This window comes from Natrix helvetica, assembly GCF_964273705.1.
Source record: "Natrix helvetica genome assembly, chromosome: 7".
NCBI lineage: Eukaryota > Metazoa > Chordata > Lepidosauria > Squamata > Natricidae > Natrix > Natrix helvetica.
In genome coordinates this window covers 30102919-30121466 of record NC_138558.1, presented here as the reverse complement: position 1 = coordinate 30121466, position 18548 = coordinate 30102919, and the positions used below count along the sequence as shown (strand labels likewise).

Here is an 18548-nt window from a genome sequence, read left to right as displayed (position 1 = left end):
GTATCTAAAAGTACTTACTCAAAGAGAATTTAGTCCTTGACATTCTAAAAACTTCATTTTTATCTACAAGATCGTAACAGAAAACCATTTTTAAAAATAGACAGCCTGAGAAGCAATGAAAAACCCAGAAATTTTACTTTGCATTAAGAGAAAATGCAAATATTAATTCCACATTTCCAGTCCCAAACTCTCATAAATTGAAACCTTAATGCATAACACTGTTGGATGCCTAACACTCTTTGTATAAGCATAGTATTTCATCATGTGAGACCCATTGTTTAAAATGGTTCTTGTATAGCAAAATATCATGCTATAAAGATATAAACAAATTTAATAGATGGTAGCTAGACATAGATAGATAGATAGATAGATAGATAGATAGATAGATAGATAGATAGATAGATAGATCTCACAGATACTCATATAAATAATTCCAGATGCTGCCTCCAAATGCTTGAAGTAATGGAATAGATGCTTAAGGCCTAATTGCTATGTGGAAATGGGACTAAGAAGAGGTCACCACAATCCGGATGTAGATAATTCTGTATAAGCAATATACTTTTTGATTCAACACATTATGAGTCTTGAGCATCTGCTTCTGACACCGCTACTTTCTAAGAGAGATAACATCTCTAGAGATTTCCTTTCTCTGGATCTAGATGTTGGAACCAGGTTTGAGGTAAGAGCTAAGGGGAAAAGGCTAAAACCAAAAACAACGAACTAAACAGAGCTACTTCTTGTTTTTTTTAAAAAAATCTGGGAGGGAACTCAAAGGGTGGATGACTGGATCACATTAAACAAGAATTATTTATATTGAAAACAAATTGTGGCAAAAGTTTGGAAAGTAAATGAAGGTATTAAAGATTTGGTGCCCTTCCTAAGGTGTTTTCAACTGCAAAAAAATTAACATTTTCTAACACAACAGAGCATGATTATCCTATAGAAGCTTTCATGGAAAATATAAAAATGAAAGATTTTATCATTGTAGCCAGGGGATAATTTTGAAATTACAGATAATTATGCGTGCGAGTTTCCGTTTCCATTCAGCTTTAATATCTAAGCATTGTTGTGAATTTCCCTGGTGAGGGACCATATTATGCATATAGCACAGCACTTGGAAAACTTAAACATAAAGCAAAGAAGATAATGGTTTTTACAGATGTTGCTCCATAGAGAGTTCAGACATGGAAGCTCCAAAAGAAAATTTAGATCCAGATGCAAAAAAAAAGTGTTATGAGCCAAAGGCTGCTAATAAGTTTGTTGTTGCAGGATCTAGTGAAGTAAACAAATTGAAGTCTTTTAAAACTTTTTTTTAATTTTTTCATGTTTTAGAGGAGGTTAGGCTGACCAGACTAGGGGTGAAGAATTTTCTGTAAGGGGATTTATTTGAGTGAGATTTATTTAGAAATATTAGAAAGTATTTGTTTCCATTTTATGCTTATTCGTTGGTTTCTTTAGTTCTTTTGTCTTTGTCTTTTTAAAACTTTTATTTTAAATTTTTGTTTCCATTTTATTTTATTTTTTCTTGGCTTGGCTGGCTTTTAATTTTTTTGTTCTTTCTTGAAAAGTTATGTCAGCAATGTTTTTATTTTCCTTTATTATTGGTATCATGTAAGCCTAAGAACTTGGTGGAATGAAGAAGACCTTAGATAACCCCCTCAGATAGAATTACCAAATTTGAACAATTTAAAACAAAGCCAGAATTGAGAAGACAACAAGCAGTAAATGCTGCCTCTGCAAAGAAGTTGAAAAAAAACAGTGGATCACCTGGTTAGCTGCTGCAAGAATAATGACAAAGTAGAACAATGGTGTTGGGATACGACTTGCCAATGAGCAAGAACTAGTGAGGCCACAAAATGCACACAATAATAAAAAATAAAGAAGCTAAAGTGCTCTATGACTTTAAAATTCAAACAGACAAGCATCTGCTAACTTTTCAGACTTAACAGCTGTCAAAAAAAAGATGACAAAAGGTCTGGATAGTGGACGTTTGCAATACCAGAACAAAGAAGAAGAGAAGAGAAATAACAAAATATGAAGACCTGCAAATGGAATTATGACTATGGCAAAATAAAGCAAAGGCAGTTCCAATAGTAATAGGTGCTTTGGTGCAATCCCCAGAGACCAGGAACAACACTCTAATGCTGTTGGCATTGACAAAATCATCATCAATCAATTTCAAAAGGCAGTTTAAACAACATCTGCCTATGTTAAATCCTTATAAGGACCGGATAAGTGAACAAAAATGCCAAATTCAGTCTAAATATCTGGCTGACTGCAATCTACTATAGTAATACAGTAATAATGCTGTTTCATTTTCATATGCTTTACGCATGGGAGTCCAGCAGCTTAGTTTGCAATGCATAAAAGCTTTTACTCATATTATATGGATTTGTCCTGGTATAAATGATTCTACATGGAACACAAATACTTGCAGTTTGAAGTAAAATATTTATTAACAATGGTTCTTATTTTTATTTTTTCTTAAATATATTACGATAGTTCCCCAAGTCTTGCCAGTATAAGAAGCATGTTGTTTGGGCAAAGGTCTGGGTAATTTGAATCCTTCCCAATCAAGGTTCTAAACCGTGTCAAACTCGCGGCATCATGTTGTCATGTGATATCTCGTGACTTTTCCCCTTCGCTAAAATCGGGGTGGGGTAGCCAGCGCGTGATCAAGTGAAAGAGACACAGATGAGAGATACACCCAATCTGTGAGGAATCACTCTATTCCTCATAAAATTACAATTGTGTTAAGATGAGATAAGATGACAAGATGTAACTTGTTTTAACATGGTATTCATGTTAACACAGAGATACAGTCCACTACATTAAATAGGCCTCCATGGTAATTCTATAAAGAATAGGGAACTTTTGGGGATTGGGATAATTTGAAATTTAAAGAGTGGGGATGAGTGGGTTCACTTACAAAATGACTATTACAGAAACTTACCCATTGAGAAAATAGAGTGCTTGAGTCATAAAACATATTTCCTTGAAGGCAAAGTAGTCCCCCTGCATACTTCTCTTAAATAAATATTTAAAAGTTGGAGGATGGGGAAGGAATATAAGCATCAATAGAAATGCCTGTAATACTTCACTCTTTTACTCATAAATTATCATCAGTATTTCCCCCATTTTAAAGTAAACTTTGAGGAACTGTTCTAACAAAGAAAAATTACTAGTTCTTATTTCTTTTCTATATATTCTTTCTCAATGTTCTTTCTCACTTGTATCCCACATTAGCTCTTAACTAAAGAGGACAGTCCATTTTGTTCTGATCATCTTTTACAAATACTTTTTCATTGCCATTCTCTAATGCTTTTTTTTTTAAACCAGGGGCTAAATCCAAGAGATTAACAGCACTGGATGCAGAAACGGCTATACATTTACCTAGTTTTTTGAATTAAATTCAAGTCGAATCCCATCAGATCAAACCCATTAAGCTCTTTGAATTGGGACCTTTGGAGTGTGTACCTTTCAAATCAGCATCACCCAAGAAATTGTTTCTTGTCACACAGAAGCCCTTTGCATCTCAAATGTAATCTGTTCATACAGGTGGAAAATATCTGATATGGCCTTCACTCAAGAAAGGAGTTACAGCTCAGAGAAATGACCTGGTTACAGGGCAGCCCTAGATTTCTCTGGAGCTTTCTTGGTGCTCACTGTAACTTTCCTCTTTGCTTCATAATGCTTCATCTGCTCTATTTGTTTGTCACAGTTAAGAGAAGAAACAGAACATACAGTGCACAAAAAAGAATATGATTGTTGCTGCGCTCAAAGTAGAGCTTTCGGTTAAACCTTATAGCTTTCATGGGTATTTTAAGAAATAACTGCATCAATATAAGGAGGATGTGCAAAATGGTTAATGTACAAAACATGATGTGCATAAAAACATCTTTGGAGAGGTTGCCTCTGAACTGAAACATGCTGTTTGTTTTGGAAAGGAAATAAAATGGGTCTGCTTTGTTCTCAATATAACCCAAAACATGACTGATCTGTACCAAAGTGTCTTGATGGCAGGAAAGGCTAAGGGCATTGACAGAAGCAATTTTGGAGGAGAGACACTGGATGATAGAAATGAGTGGTTTTATAGAATATGCTATGGAAATGGAAAGCAAGGCTTTGGAAGGTTTGTCCATAGCAGGATTAAACTAGGCATACAAATTAGAGTTGCTGAAGGGATGATGGATTGTCATGCAACTGTCTTTCTCTACTCACTGATTGAAATCTCTCCAAGATCCAGATAGGGTTTGTTTCAGTGGAAACCAGAACAAAAGCATTCCACAATTCACTCTACCAACTATGACTCATCCAGAATGGCTCAGCAGAGCATCTACAACGCAATGTATCCTCTTGGGGTTCAGAAAAAAGTAAAAAAAATTGTTTTGTGCACACCCAACCAAGAAGCTTTCGAATATGAGATTAAATTTCAAATTTCTTCAACAAACATAAAACAACATACCATCACTTCAAATTGTATTTACTGAGCATTATGGAGAATGTTTATATTTTCTGTGGTTCAGAAATTGCACTAAGGCATAATCTGATTTGTTTGTTTATAGTTTAGTATGAGGTATGAACACAAGTCTTGTGGCTTATTTAGCAAGCCTCAAATGATGTTTCAGTATATAAAGCTAGTGATTGTGTTCTTCTTGCTTCATACGTAAGTCTTTTAGACAATTTTGTACTGAAATAAAACCATCTAGCAAACCCATGAGGTAGGCCTCAATTACACAAAACCATATGTTCATATTTTAAATTAGTGCAATTGTAATAACTAATTTGTGTTTTAGTTAAAGATAATTTAATATAAAGTGCTCATTCCTGACTGGCAAATAGATTATCAATGGGCAACTAGAGAATGCATGAATGATAATGTACAGACATGGCTTTTATTATTTATTCATAGAGAACAGTGGGTTTCAATGTGCGCCTTTGAAAAATGTTCAAACTGGTGGAATATAATAAAAGCACTGTGGAAAATTCTATTTCATTAACTTTTAATCATAAATCACTCTTTAAAATAAAACATAAAATAAAAGTCTGTCAGAAGCACTTAGGTCTAGAAAAGAGAGAAGGACAGCGGAAAAAAGAAGGGAAATATTACCAGGACATTCATTTTTTTCCCCGTTGCTTGTCACTTTCGTCCTAAAATGAGACAACCCAAACAAAAAGACCACATTTTTTGCCTAGATATATAGGTTTAGGCCAATATGGTTGAGAGATAAACACAAATTACTGCACCATGTTGAGGTAAAGATACTTTGCTATATGTGGCACAAAATGTGAGAAACTGTGGCACATCATGTACAACAGCCTTCAACAATAGTCCCCAAGGATACAAAACACAGATCTAGCCTGCTCTGCAATAATATAAAAATCAAGTCAAGTCTGTAGCAAATCACTTTTTATATGAAGATTTCTATTAAGTTTTTATTATGTAACCTGTCCAATTTTTAGTCAAACATTTTTCACCCTTTATTTAAAAAAAAATCTGTTAGGGCAATTATGGGCCCCTTTGCACAAGAAATGAGATTTTTGGCCAAGGGCAAATGACAGAATTTGTATGGAAAAGTTCCCAGATTCAATTTTGGCATCTTCCAGATTAGTTTGAAAATCTCCCAATCCTAATCCCCAGAAAAACTGTTACCACTTGCAGTTGATACTACTGAGCTAAAAGGTCTCAAATTTTTGCTGGTCCTTCCACACATGTTCATCGGACAGGGACTTGGACTATATCCCAGTCATGAGATTATTATTCATCTTCCATATGTTTTTCAACTTTATTGTTTTTTCCAAACAAAAATTGTAATGAAATCATTGAGTGTAGGCACATTTTCCGAGAGGAATATTAACTAACTTCAATGTAGATCGTGTGCATTTTTAATTGCCAACCCCATTAAACAATTGAATATTGAACATTTAACATTTTATACACTGATCAAATGACAAGAGTTAAACAACATCAGTGGTTATTTCATACAGATATCAGCCTTGCGCATATACAGTATCAATAGAATTACTGGATTCCAAGTATGATCATATGGTATAAGTCACCCAATGACTTATTTACTCTGTTCATTAGAAAATGCTTACTATGTAGAAGATTGAAGGCTCCCCTACCCTGTGAATAGCGGCCCATTTCAGAGTTAGACCAGCCTGTGGTTATGCATTTGTCAACTCAAAGTCCTCAAAGAACCCCAGCTGAGAGATGACTTAGAGCAAAAAAAACATAAGCTGCCTTTGTATGCATGGAGCAGTATGTTGTGCCCAGCAGGGCATCAAGATTACACAGGTTTTTTTTTAAATTTAGCCTTGCTAATCAAAAGACTTCATATCACTTGCCAAAAATGGAGAATCACACCTCACTCTTTGATGTGACTCAGTTAGAGATCTTCAAAGCACTAGCAAGGTCCTAGTCACAAATATTGAAGTTCTTTGCCCAGCTGCTAGATTTCCTATCACCAGACTTTTGCAAACTGAGATAGAGAATAGAATCAAGTTCAAATAATGAAAAAAAAAATGATCCCATGCAATTCAGCATCAAAAACCTCCTTTGCTAATACTCTTTTTTTCTGTCTGAATGATATTTACTATATACAGGTGAAACTCAAAAAATTAGAATATCATGCAAACGTTCATTTATTTCAGTAATGCAACTGAAAAGGTGAAACTAATATATGAGATGGACTCATTATATGCAAAGCAAGATAGTTCAAGACATGATTTGTCATAATTGTGATGATTATGGCGTACAGCTCATGAAAACCCCAAATTCACCCTCTCAGAAAATTAGAATATTACATATAATAAAACAAGGATTGTACATAGAACAATATCAGACCTCTGAAAAGTATAAGCATGCATATGTACCCAGTACTTGGTTTGGGCTCCTTTTTGTAGCAATTACTGCCTCAATGTGGCGTGGCATGGAAGCTATCAGCCTGTGGCACTGCTGAGGTGTTATGGAAGACCAGGATGCTTCAATAGCGGCCTTCAGATCTTCTGCATTGTTCGGTCTCATGTCTCTCATCTTTCTCTTGGCAATGCCCCATAGATTCTTTGTGGGGTTCAGGTCAGGCGAGTTTGCTGGCCAATCAAGCACAGTAATCCCACGGTCATTGAACCAGGTTTTGGTGCTTTTGGCAGTGTGGGCAGGTGCCAGGTCCTGCTAGAAAATGAAGTCAGCATCCCCATAAAGCTTGTCTGCGGAAGGAAGCATGAATGCTCCAAAATCTCCTGGTAGACGGCTGCATTGACCCTAGACTTAATGAAGCACAGTGGACCAACACCAGCAGATGACATGGCTCCCCAAATCAACACAGACTGTGGAAACTTCACATTGGACTTCAAGCATCTTGCAGTGTGTGCCTCTCCATTCTTCCTCAATACTCTGGGTCCTGGATTTCCAAATGAGATGCAAAAGTTGCTCTCATCAGAAAAGATGACTTTGGACCACTGAGAAACAGACCAGGTCTGTTTTTCTTTAGTCCAGGTAAGACACTTCTGACGTTGCTTGTTGTTCAGGAGCGGCTTGACAAGGGGAATACGACATTTGAAGCCCATGTCCAGGATCCGTCTGTGTGTGGTGGCTCTTGATACACTGACTCCAGCCTCAGTCCACTCCTTGTGAAAGTCCCCAACACTTTTGAATGGCCTTTTCCTGACCAGGCTGCGATCATCCCTGCTGCTTGTGCACCTTTTTCTTCCACACTTTTCCCTTCCACATAACTTTCTATTAATGTGCTTTGATACAGCACTTTGGGAATATCCAACTTCTTTTGCAATTACCTTTTGAGGCTTTCCCTCCTTATGGAGGGTGTCAATGATGGTTTTCTGCACAACTGTCAGTCTTTCCATGATTGTGATTCCTACTGAACCAGACTGAGAGACCATTTAAAGGCTCAGGAACCTTTGCAGGTATTATGGCTTAATTAGCTGATTAGAGTGGGACACTTTGAGCCTAGAATATTGCACCTTTTCACAATATTCTAATTTTCTGAGATTGTGGATGTGGGGTTTTCATGAGCTGTAAGCCATAATCATCACAATTATGACACATCACAGCTTGAACTATCTTGCTTTGCATGTAATGAGTCTATCTCATATATTAGTTTCACCTTTTCAATTGCATTACTGAAATAAATGAACTTTTGCATGATATTCTAATTTTTCGAGTTTCACCTGTAGTTTACCTTCCCTTAAGCAGGGAGAAAAGAGTACTTTGTTTGTTCATGTCTCTCATCTTTCTCTTGGCAATGCCCCATAGATTCTTTGTGGGGTTCAGGTCAGGCGAGTTTGCTGGCCAATCAAGCACAGTAATCCCACGGTCATTGAACCAGGTTTACCAGGGGGGGGGGGGGTTACATTATTAGAAGATAAGGAGGTTGAAAAGCATGAATCTCTATGCTTAAAATGTTCATCTTCATCACCCCCAAAATCACATGCAAATGCCTCTGTGTGCCTCCACATACATATATTTATCTTAGTTCAAATTTAGGAATCAAGAAACTGTGTACTAAGACAAAACCATCTATCTATCTATCTATCTATCTATCTATCTATCTATCTATCTATCTATCTATCATCTATCTATCATCTATCTATCTATCTATCTATCTATCTATCTATCATCTATCTATCTATCTATCTATCTATCTATCTATCTATCATCTATCTATCTATCTATCATCTATCTATCTATCTATCATCTATCTATCCATCTATCTAAGTTCTAAAGCAGGGCTCACCAACCTCCAGTCCATGCACTGACACTGGGCTACAGTATGCCAGAAACCAGGCTACGCAAACAAGCAAAGCCTCATCTGTGGAATGCAGGCAGCACACACACCCCCCCCCCCGGGCTGTGAAAAAAACCTCTCTCCTTGGAACCAGTCTCTGATGCCTAAAAGGTTGGGGGCTTCTAATTTAAAGTATGTATTTACTTACATATATTTACAATCTATAAGGTTGTATAGGATTTTTCAGATGTATAATAAGTAAGTATAAGTAAGTAAGAATAATCTTTATTGTCATTGTACTTAAATACAACAAAATTGGTTTTAACCTCACTGGTGCAAAATTATAGCAGAAACGAAAAAAGAAAAAAAACTAGCTTGTGCATGGAGTGATTGTGGTTGTATTTAAAAGTCTGTCAGCCCAAGGATAGAAACTATCTTAAACCTATTTGTTCGACTGGCCTTCAATATTCAATATTGAAGAAAGTTAAGTCATGTGGAATCCCCAATGACCACAGATTTATTTCATCATTATTTTCACTTGGAAATGTGACTCCCTGAATTTATTACAGAAAATGTGTTTCTTAATAAATCTAATGATGTTAATACAAATGTCCCCAAGGAGTTTCTGAATAAAGTACACAAACATCTTTTTTTTGTTGGTGGTGGTGTGGTTCTAGTTGGTGATGGTATTAAGACACAAGAGTCCAGATTTACCCATGGGCTCATGTCCTTCAACTATTTCAGTTTTATATTAGGAAGATGAGTGCACAAAGCTTTTATTTTATAAATTTGCTTTACACATAAACATAACTTGCCACAATTTGAGAATGGGTGGGTAGCCCAAAATGCTTAATTTTTGTAAATAAACAGAACTAATTTTGGGGCACAGTCTTACACTTCAGCACATAAGGTTTGCAGGACTATTTTTACTTGTTCTCTTTGCAGCTCTAGCAAGTGAAGCGTCTTAAGAGATGCTGCCCTCGTTTTCACTAGCATGCCTGTTTCTGAATCTGATAACAATTTTGCCCCTCCTTCAGGTACATGATATTTATTTTTACGCTAAAAACGTACGTTTTGAGCAAATACTCAAGAGCAGATGCTAATTCTCAACACAACTCTGTTATTAAAATGTATTTTTAGAGGGCTCTTAAGTGAAAAACAGTTTTTCTTTACATCCCCAGAAATGAACCTACCTGTCCAATTATGAGTGGAACGACAACAGTCATGAACAGCTGTGAGAATATAGATGAAAAAGGCACAGAAGAGGAGGATCCAAGCTACAAGACAAAATGAAATACAACATTAATATAGGATTTTAATTACAATTGATTTAACTATGAATTTGTTTAACTCAACAGTGCCGTATTTCTGAATAGCTCCTGCAGCATTCCAAAATTTATGTGGGCTGTGTGTGTCTCTGCGTTTAAATAGCTGAAATCTTGTAAGAACAGCGAAATCACATAAGATGTTGACATTCTCGGGAAAGGAAGAACTGGAATGAAAATGTTAATGTCTCACAAATGTTCATGGTTTCTCAAGATTTTGAAATTTTGTTTCTGTTTTATTTTGGCTCCTGCCCTCTGAAAAAGCTGCCAACCAATTGGAGTTAAAAATTGAAATCTGTTTAAACTAGTAGATAGGTATGTATACTCCTGTGGCATCATATAAAAACATGGGAGAATTCCAGGAATTTATTACATATATTGAATTTGTTACTATACACATAAACATATCCTTCAAGGTAATTCAAGCAATATCCATTATCCTCAGGAAGGTCTTAAAGTTCAATACTGACTTAATCCTGCACCAAAGAATTAATGATTAGTCAGTCATTTGACATAACTATATAAATCAATTGGTGACAACTACTCTTAGCTCAATATCCAGAATCAATAACTCTTAACACCTTACAGATGTACTAGACTGTACAGTTTTGCATCATGTTCATACAGTATCATCACTAACCTGCTGGTGAAACTGGGAGTCATAACTAAACACAACTGGAGAGCAAAGGTCAAAAAAGGCTGCCTTATATATTATGTTTCCTCAGGATGTGGTAGAAACAAATCTTAGAATTAAAACCAACAGTAAAGTGATGTTAAAGCACATCGATGCTTAGAGGAAAAATCAAGATATTCCACCAGAGTTTATATCTCCAGAGATCTTCCATATAGCAGAGTTTTCATTCCATTTCTATCCCACAATCCCTCACAAGCCAGTTTGAAGTCAATCCTCAATCACCTCCCTTCCACTTGCCTTGAAACACTGAAAATGATCATTGAGAACAACAATAAGCCAAGCCATTTATAAAACTATGCCTTTCTAGCCAAGAGGGCAGCACAGATTAGATAATAGCCACAAGGATTTACTGGTACCCTATTTAAACTCAGAAAAACAAGATTTGATTTGTTTCACATTTGTGCCATTTATGACACAGCATTTCCAAGATCATGTGACTGCAATTTTGGGTCTTGGTGCCTGACTTGCAATCACAATGTCGCAGCGAGCCAAGTAACATGATTGTGATTTCTGACGTTTCCTACTGGCTTCTTACAAGCAAAGTAAATGGGGAAGTCGGCAGAAAACTAAAGTTACAGTCACATCATCTATGCACGCATATGACTCTGAAAAGAGGAATAAATGGTTAACTTGGATTTAGGGGCTGGGAGATGGGATCAAGAATTCAATGCCCATGGATACAGAATAGTCAGTGATAATTAAACTGACTGGAAAAGGATTTTTTTTAAAAAATTAAGATTGGTTTAATTAATGAGATTACCCATATTGATGAGATTACCCATATCATTTAGGGCAGGCGTGTCCAAACTTGGCAACTTTAAGACTTGTGGACTTCAACTCCCAGAATTCCCCAGCCAGGGAATTCTGGGAGTTGAAGTCCACAAGTCTTAAAGTTGCCAAGTTTGGACACCTCTGACTTAGGGGGTATGCTCACTTTTTTTGCCAGCAGTTTAGACATTAATGGCTGTGTTACGTTATTTTGAGGGAACAGCACATTTACGCTTATAGAAGCTGTATACTCACTACTTTACATTGTAGCTAAGTGTCATTTCTTCAGTGTTGTCAAATGAAAAGATATACTTAAATATTTACAAAATGTGAGGGGGTGTACTTGCTTCTGTGATATACTGTATAAAGCTATGTTTTTCAGATAAATCAGTTAATCAATCAGTTAATCTGTATCCAGAAACTCACCTTTCTAGTTTATATTTCTTTCTAAGATAGTATCATTAAATTTAAGGACAGCTAAAATAATTAGCGAATTTATTTATTAATATTATTTTGTAATTATAAATGAATTACACATTATAGACAGAATGAAAACATATGATAGAAATCAATTTCCATTCCCTATTTCCATACTTTTCAAACCAGCTGTTCAACTTCTCTCATTTTTGAAAGACTAACAAATATCTGAGCGATGGTATTCTCCAAGGATAATATTTTTTAGTTTTGGCAAGAGTGCTGGTCAGGCGTTTTGGCCAGATGGTGGTTACCAATGTCCCAATTTGTGGATTCTCCTGCTTCTTTATCTGTTCCATCTGAGCTGGGAAAATAAACACCAAATGTTTTCCTTTCCATAGATGAATCTTTGAAGACAAGGTTTCCATTTATAGACCTTCCAATTTCATAATATTCTTGTTTGAATCAAATGATATTTAAGTAATTTAGAATAAATTTTTTTTTTAAATTGGCCTTTATTTTTATAACTAAGTCAAGTTGGCAAACACACCTAATACTCCTTCTTCTTCCTACTTTCTCCACAACAACAAACTTATGACATGAGTTAGCTGAAAAGTGAATGACTGGCCCCAAATCATTCACATAGTTTTCATGTCTAAGGTGAAATTAGAACTCACAACTCCTGCTTTCTTGCCTGTTTCCTTAACCACTAGATAAGAAAATGTTACTGGTTTGAAGAAAAGGTAACACTGTGCAATATGTCCATTTTTCAATATCAATGGCTTCTTTCTATGTTTTATCATATGTAAAGTTGTAAAACTAAAAACAACAGCTGGGAAGACTGCAGTGGTTCTGGGCATTTCAGAAATTTAGCACCACAGTCAATACTAGCAATGTTAAAAAAATATGTTTCTTTGTTGCCCTTATTTAAAAGATTTGTATGGCAGACCATCTTAAAACACTTCTCTAGGCACCTCATAACAACAATTAAGCATCTAACCATAAAAACATAAAACTGTAAAAATGCATTTTTTCTCTCCACTCAAAAAAAACCACGTGTTTTTTAGAAATGCAATGAACTCTTCATTCTAAGAATAGTGTACAATGCTATATTATTTGCATTAACACCGTCCAAATTAAGTATATCAAGAAATGAAGCAGCAGCTTTAATTTACCTGGTTTGGGTTACGTTACAAAGAATAGCAAACAGCAACATGGGTCATAATAGCAGCTTTTTTGAGGTTTATGTTTTGATTACTTGATATTTTTTTGTTCAAAGAGCACTAACACTGAAAAGCTCCTCAACACAACAATTTTAATTGATTTTTTAAAAGTACTGCTATTTTGCGTATTGTTTTATCTCTGTGCAGATGTATTTTTGTCTATGTACATGTATGTGCGCTTGAAGTTCCAGTATATTGTAGTGTAGCTACAAACCAAAAAGCTTGATGGAATTAAATAAGATTTCAAAAACTGTTCTCTTGTGAACACTTTTGGTCAAATTTGGAACACAACAGCATATAATTATTTATGTTGTTAAAAAAAAACCTATGCCACTGCACATAGGTATGACTGTCATTTAATTTCTCACTGGTGCCTCATATGTCCTGCCATTCTAGAACATTCAGAGAAAATTGACACAAGCATCAGTAACCATTAGACTATTTCTCCACCACACCAATATCCTGAAGCAATTCTTTCTCAAAGGCACGATAAGGAAACGTAATAGTGGCACGTTAACGGAAGGAAAGTGCATATTTTGCTACCGTTTGCTACTACAAAATAAAAATAAAAAGGGAAAAGAAGCAAGAGACATGCTATGTAACTGATTATACTCTATGTACTAAATATTTTAGATTTGATATGAAAATATTCTTTCTATATTTCTTGCAGTTTCAAAATGTTGGGTGGCTCAGGCCCAGGTATTTTCTTGTGTCATTATAGTAAGGATTCTAATTTCTCATTAAAATGACCACACTCAGAAATCATTTTTAAAATGTTTTATGATTCTGTTTAACTAGAAACCATGCAGGGTTTCGTGCTCTCCCATTTGTTATTCAATACATACCCAATTATACATCTCTGGCCCTGGTGAATTAAGCAATTCCATGACTGTCTTATCCCAGTGCCTGGAGACTGTGGGATTTTTGATGGAGAACAAGTTTTAGCTTAACTTGGCAGTATTACCTAGAATTTTTAGGCATCATTGTAAGCTTTTTAGTTAAAAAAACTAAATAGGAAATTAGCAAGTTACTCTAGCAGTTTAAACACTTCTTCCAGGAAAATTAAATACATTATTAAACATTCCTGTAAAATCTCTTTTTCAGATTAACAATTAACAACTTTCGAAGAACATAAAACGAAACTTTTAGTCTTACAGTCTCAGAACCAAATAGAACCAAACCAATCTTGCTTTGAAAGTTTATAATCCAACATTTTAGACAATAAGCCTGAATAGGGATGAATTCTCTCATTTAACTTATAAGATTGGGTTGACATGGATAAAGCCATTCTTCTCTTCAGAATTGACAGAGGAACTCAGATTCTCTTCTATTCTGATATTTGGAGCCAACATCCATTTGCACTTGCAAAGGTCCATATTGTCTTTCCCTCCCTTTCCTGTTTCCTTATGTTCAAGCAGTGACAACAGCAAAGGTAGAGATTGTCAGTCTTCACCAGTCTTACTCTTCCCAACCAGAAGTGTGGTTTTAGCCCAAAGCTAAGTGAGTTGACAGACAAGACAGCTCATTGAGGGCATTTCCCCAAAGATTCAGAGCTAACTTTTTTGTGTAGGAGTTGTTAGCTCTTAACTGGAAATTCATGCTACAGAACTGCAATAATTTTTTTGACCAGCTTTATGGTCCAGGGATGAGCTCCAATATGCCCTTGGCAGCCACCATTTTATTAAGGAAAAGGAAGATTAGCAAACTGAAATATTATGCCTCTTACATTATATTTATTTTCAAGAACACTACCCCAAAGGCATTTCTAGAAAACAAAAATGGTAGATAGCTACAGGATAATTGTTTTATTTGGAATAATGCACAATCCCTTAGCAAAAATGCAGATAAGTTAAAGCACGGGTGTCAAACTTGTGGTGTCACATTGCTATCACGTGACATTGCAACTTTTTTCCCCTTCATGGAGCTGGGGTGGGTGTGGCCTGTAAGTGACACATCTGGCCCGCAGGCCACCAGTTTGACACCCCCGAACTAAAGTGATTGAGATTGGGTGGATGGACAGGAAAGCTAGAAAGTATAGAAGGAAGCAAACACAACAATCTGCTTTTTGTAATCAGCAATGCCTATCACAGAAGTTCTTTTTGAATTATGAATTTCTCCCTTCCCTTAATCACCATTCTATGAAAAAACCCATGGTATTCCCTTAGACTGTAAGGTGTCCACTAGCCAAAACTAAATTGATATGCTCCTATGCTATCTATAAATCAGTCATACAGACTATTCCCTCAGATGAGGTAGTCATGAGCAATGTGTGAGACATTTTTATTTTTGCTGGCTTAAAAACATGTTGTTAGTACACCTTACCTAGCAAACAGTGTAAGATGAAATACATATATTGTCCATTGGCAATGTTTTGGTGAAATTACAATGCATCCTTAGGAAGAAAGTGGAAAGTAAAATCCTTCCATCATTTAAAATAATCTGCAACAGCTCATTTACAGTACAGAACAGTACAGAGCAATAGTAACAGCAATACAATATCTCAAGTAGAATCAAAATTAAGATACTTACAAAAAGCAGTAGGAGCAAAGGAGTTATAACAATGCCCTGGAAGAAATCAAGAAACATATTTGGTTATAAATAGATGTTGTTCTTTGCCACATCAAATGTCAATGCAGAAAACATCAGGAAGCCTCCTGCTAAGTAGCTAGACATTTACTTATGAACTCACTATAAGGATCATTTGAGATACAGCAGAGGTTCCCCCCAATGTTAAACCCTACAAGAATGTTGGGACTACAACCCCAATAATTTTTAACCAGTTATGACCTGTAATGTAGGATGCTGTACTTCCAGTATTTTTGAAGACATTAATTTTGGACAAGTTATACCAGTTTTTACCAAGTTTATATAGTGATTTCTTTAACATCTTTGTGAGCAAGGACATTTCAGACTCCTAAACAGATAAAGAAATTGTGAATGATCTATATTAACTGCAAGTTAGTTATGTCTTCAAGATTAATTTTTCAACTTCTAACATAGACATCTCTTTGCTTCTTAGTTGCACTCCATAAATATGCAAGTTGTAGAACCTTCCATGCTTAACAAACAGGCCCTACCATAAAGGGGACAGGTGGCTTACTATCTTATTGTTTGAGCTATGGCCCTCTCCTGAGTAAAGTCTGCATCAACTGTGATGAATTAGGTGTCGTGTGATTTTGTAATGTAAACTGATATCCCCTAGGAAGTGAGCTGGTATCTCAGAACTCATTTCACTTGATTAGACTCTGTGTCTCCATGGTGGGAAGGCAAGTCTTTCATCTAATTTAGTCACACAGGACCACTTCAGCTCTCTGCATCCCTGAGGCAAAGGAAGGGAAAAGATTTGTTTTCTTCAGTGACAGCAAAGAGGTTTAAGGCTGATCACTGGGCATAAGACAAGATTTTAAGCCTCAAGATTTTAGGACTGGGAGATAACATGCCAAACATCATCTTTACATCAGCAAATGTCAATTCTCTCTTTGCCCACTCAGTACTTAATAATGAATTAACAAAAGCAGTTTGTTACTCAATGAATATTAATTCAGTACCATAAGCAGCTCTTCCCTTCAAGGCTATTTTCCCTAAACAGTTATTAAATATAGTTTTCTAAATATAAATATGTTAATGTGCTATCACTTTAAACTATAATTTAAAAATAATTTTTATTTTATTTTAGAGAAATTCTAAAGTGATCCATAGCCTTTGATTTAAGTTTGAATTCCACCTCCGACATAACTCTTTCCTGGTTTACCTTGTTTGCTATTTTCAGTCCATCCTTTCATAAAGAGGTATACCTTTATACCTTTCCATTGAGAGGGTTCTTGTTAGAAATGTGAAATAAAATTTTACAAAAAGATATCTATACTTAATGGGGTTTTGAGGCAGGATGAACTATACACTTAAAGCAAACAAAACCTCTCTCTATATTTTTACACAACTCCAAGACACTTGATTATAAATGAAAACAAAATGTCTTAAGTTGAGGATCTATAAAAAACCTTAATTCCTCAAAAATGAAATTTGATTCCTTTGTATTTAAATTCTTATTTATGAATAGTTTAAAGTACAGTATTTTCCCCAATTTCTCAAGAGGAAATGCAATCTCTAGTGTCCTGGCTGATTATTGGCGAGTAACTGACCGTTGGCTTACCTGAACGGTCGTTCTCTGGACACTGTGGGAGAGTCCAAGCATGGGTTTACACAGCCTATCTGCCCTAGGACTGAGTAGAGTTTTCTTTGGTCATGCCTCCTTTGCCTCCTTGAGGTCAGTTTAAAAACGAAGTCTTGTCCGCTGTAGGACGCCCTTCAGGTATCCTAATCATAATGCCGAACCTTGAACCTTTCAAGAAACCCTGGGCGGGGTTGGACTCTCCCGCAGCGCCAAGAGAACGACCGTTCAGGTAAGCCAACAGTCATTCTCCTGTGCGCTGCTTGGAGAGTCCAAGCATGGGACATACCCAAGCTATTTTGTCCCAGGGAGGGCCGAAGTTGTGTCCAGATTGTCCGGAGTCGAGACAACTTGCTGCAAAACACTTCTTCCAAAGGAGACTTTGGCTGAGGCAAAGGTGTCAATTTTATAATTTCTGATGAAAGCAGTGGGGGACGCCCACGTAGCAGCTCTGCAAATTTCAATGATGGATGCCTGGGTCACCCAGGCTGCTATAGTGGTGGCACTCCTTGTGGAGTGTGCAGTCACCCGACCTGGCACGGTTCTGCCCTGATCTTCATAATCCATTTTGATGCAGGCCCGCAGCCAACGCCCAAAGGTAGAGGATGAGACCTTATGACCCAACGACCCAGGTTGAAACCACACAAAGAATGACTGAATGTCTGAAGTCCTTAGTCCTTTTCATATATATGCTGACCGCTCATCGAATGTCCAGCTTGTGCCAGGCACGTTCCTTGGGGTGCTTAGGCCTGGGGCAAACGTTCGGGAGGATCACCTCCTGAGATCTGTGAAAGTGAGAGTTCACCTTTGGTAGGAAGGAGAATCGAGGCACAGGATGACCCGATCATAATGGATGATACACAGTTCTTCCCTGACAGAGAAAGAACGTTGGTCTTACCTGAACATGTCTTTGAGTAGAGTAGAGGGAGTGGTCACACGAAGGTTTAACACAGCCTGATTGGTCCATTAGACTGAGAGAAACTTCTTAACCTTCTGTCTCTCCTATTGGTTCCCAGTTTCCTTGATGTCAAAAGTCTGCATCTGAAAGCCAAAAACAAGAGGGGCACCCAGTCCTCCCCCACCCAGTCCCTGTCTTAACTAACTAGGGAGGGATTTGACCCCTCCCTCTACTCCACTTAAAAGACACGTTCAGGTAAGACCAACGTTCTTTTTCCAGTAGAGTAGAGGGAGGGGTCATGCAAGGGACATACC

At 36.6% G+C, this 18548-nt stretch overlaps 1 protein-coding gene across 1 annotated transcript in view; it reads right to left on the bottom strand.

Annotated features, from left to right (window-relative positions):
* SLC10A7 (solute carrier family 10 member 7) overlaps positions 1-18548 on the bottom strand; it is a 151697-nt gene that overhangs the window by 33092 nt on the left and 100057 nt on the right. Inside the window, exons 6-7 of the mRNA XM_081959843.1 lie at positions 15698-15733; positions 9938-10021 (exon numbers count right to left, since the gene is read on the bottom strand). Coding sequence (XP_081815969.1) covers positions 9938-10021; positions 15698-15733 — 120 coding nt within the window. The remainder of the gene's footprint in view (positions 1-9937; positions 10022-15697; positions 15734-18548) is intronic.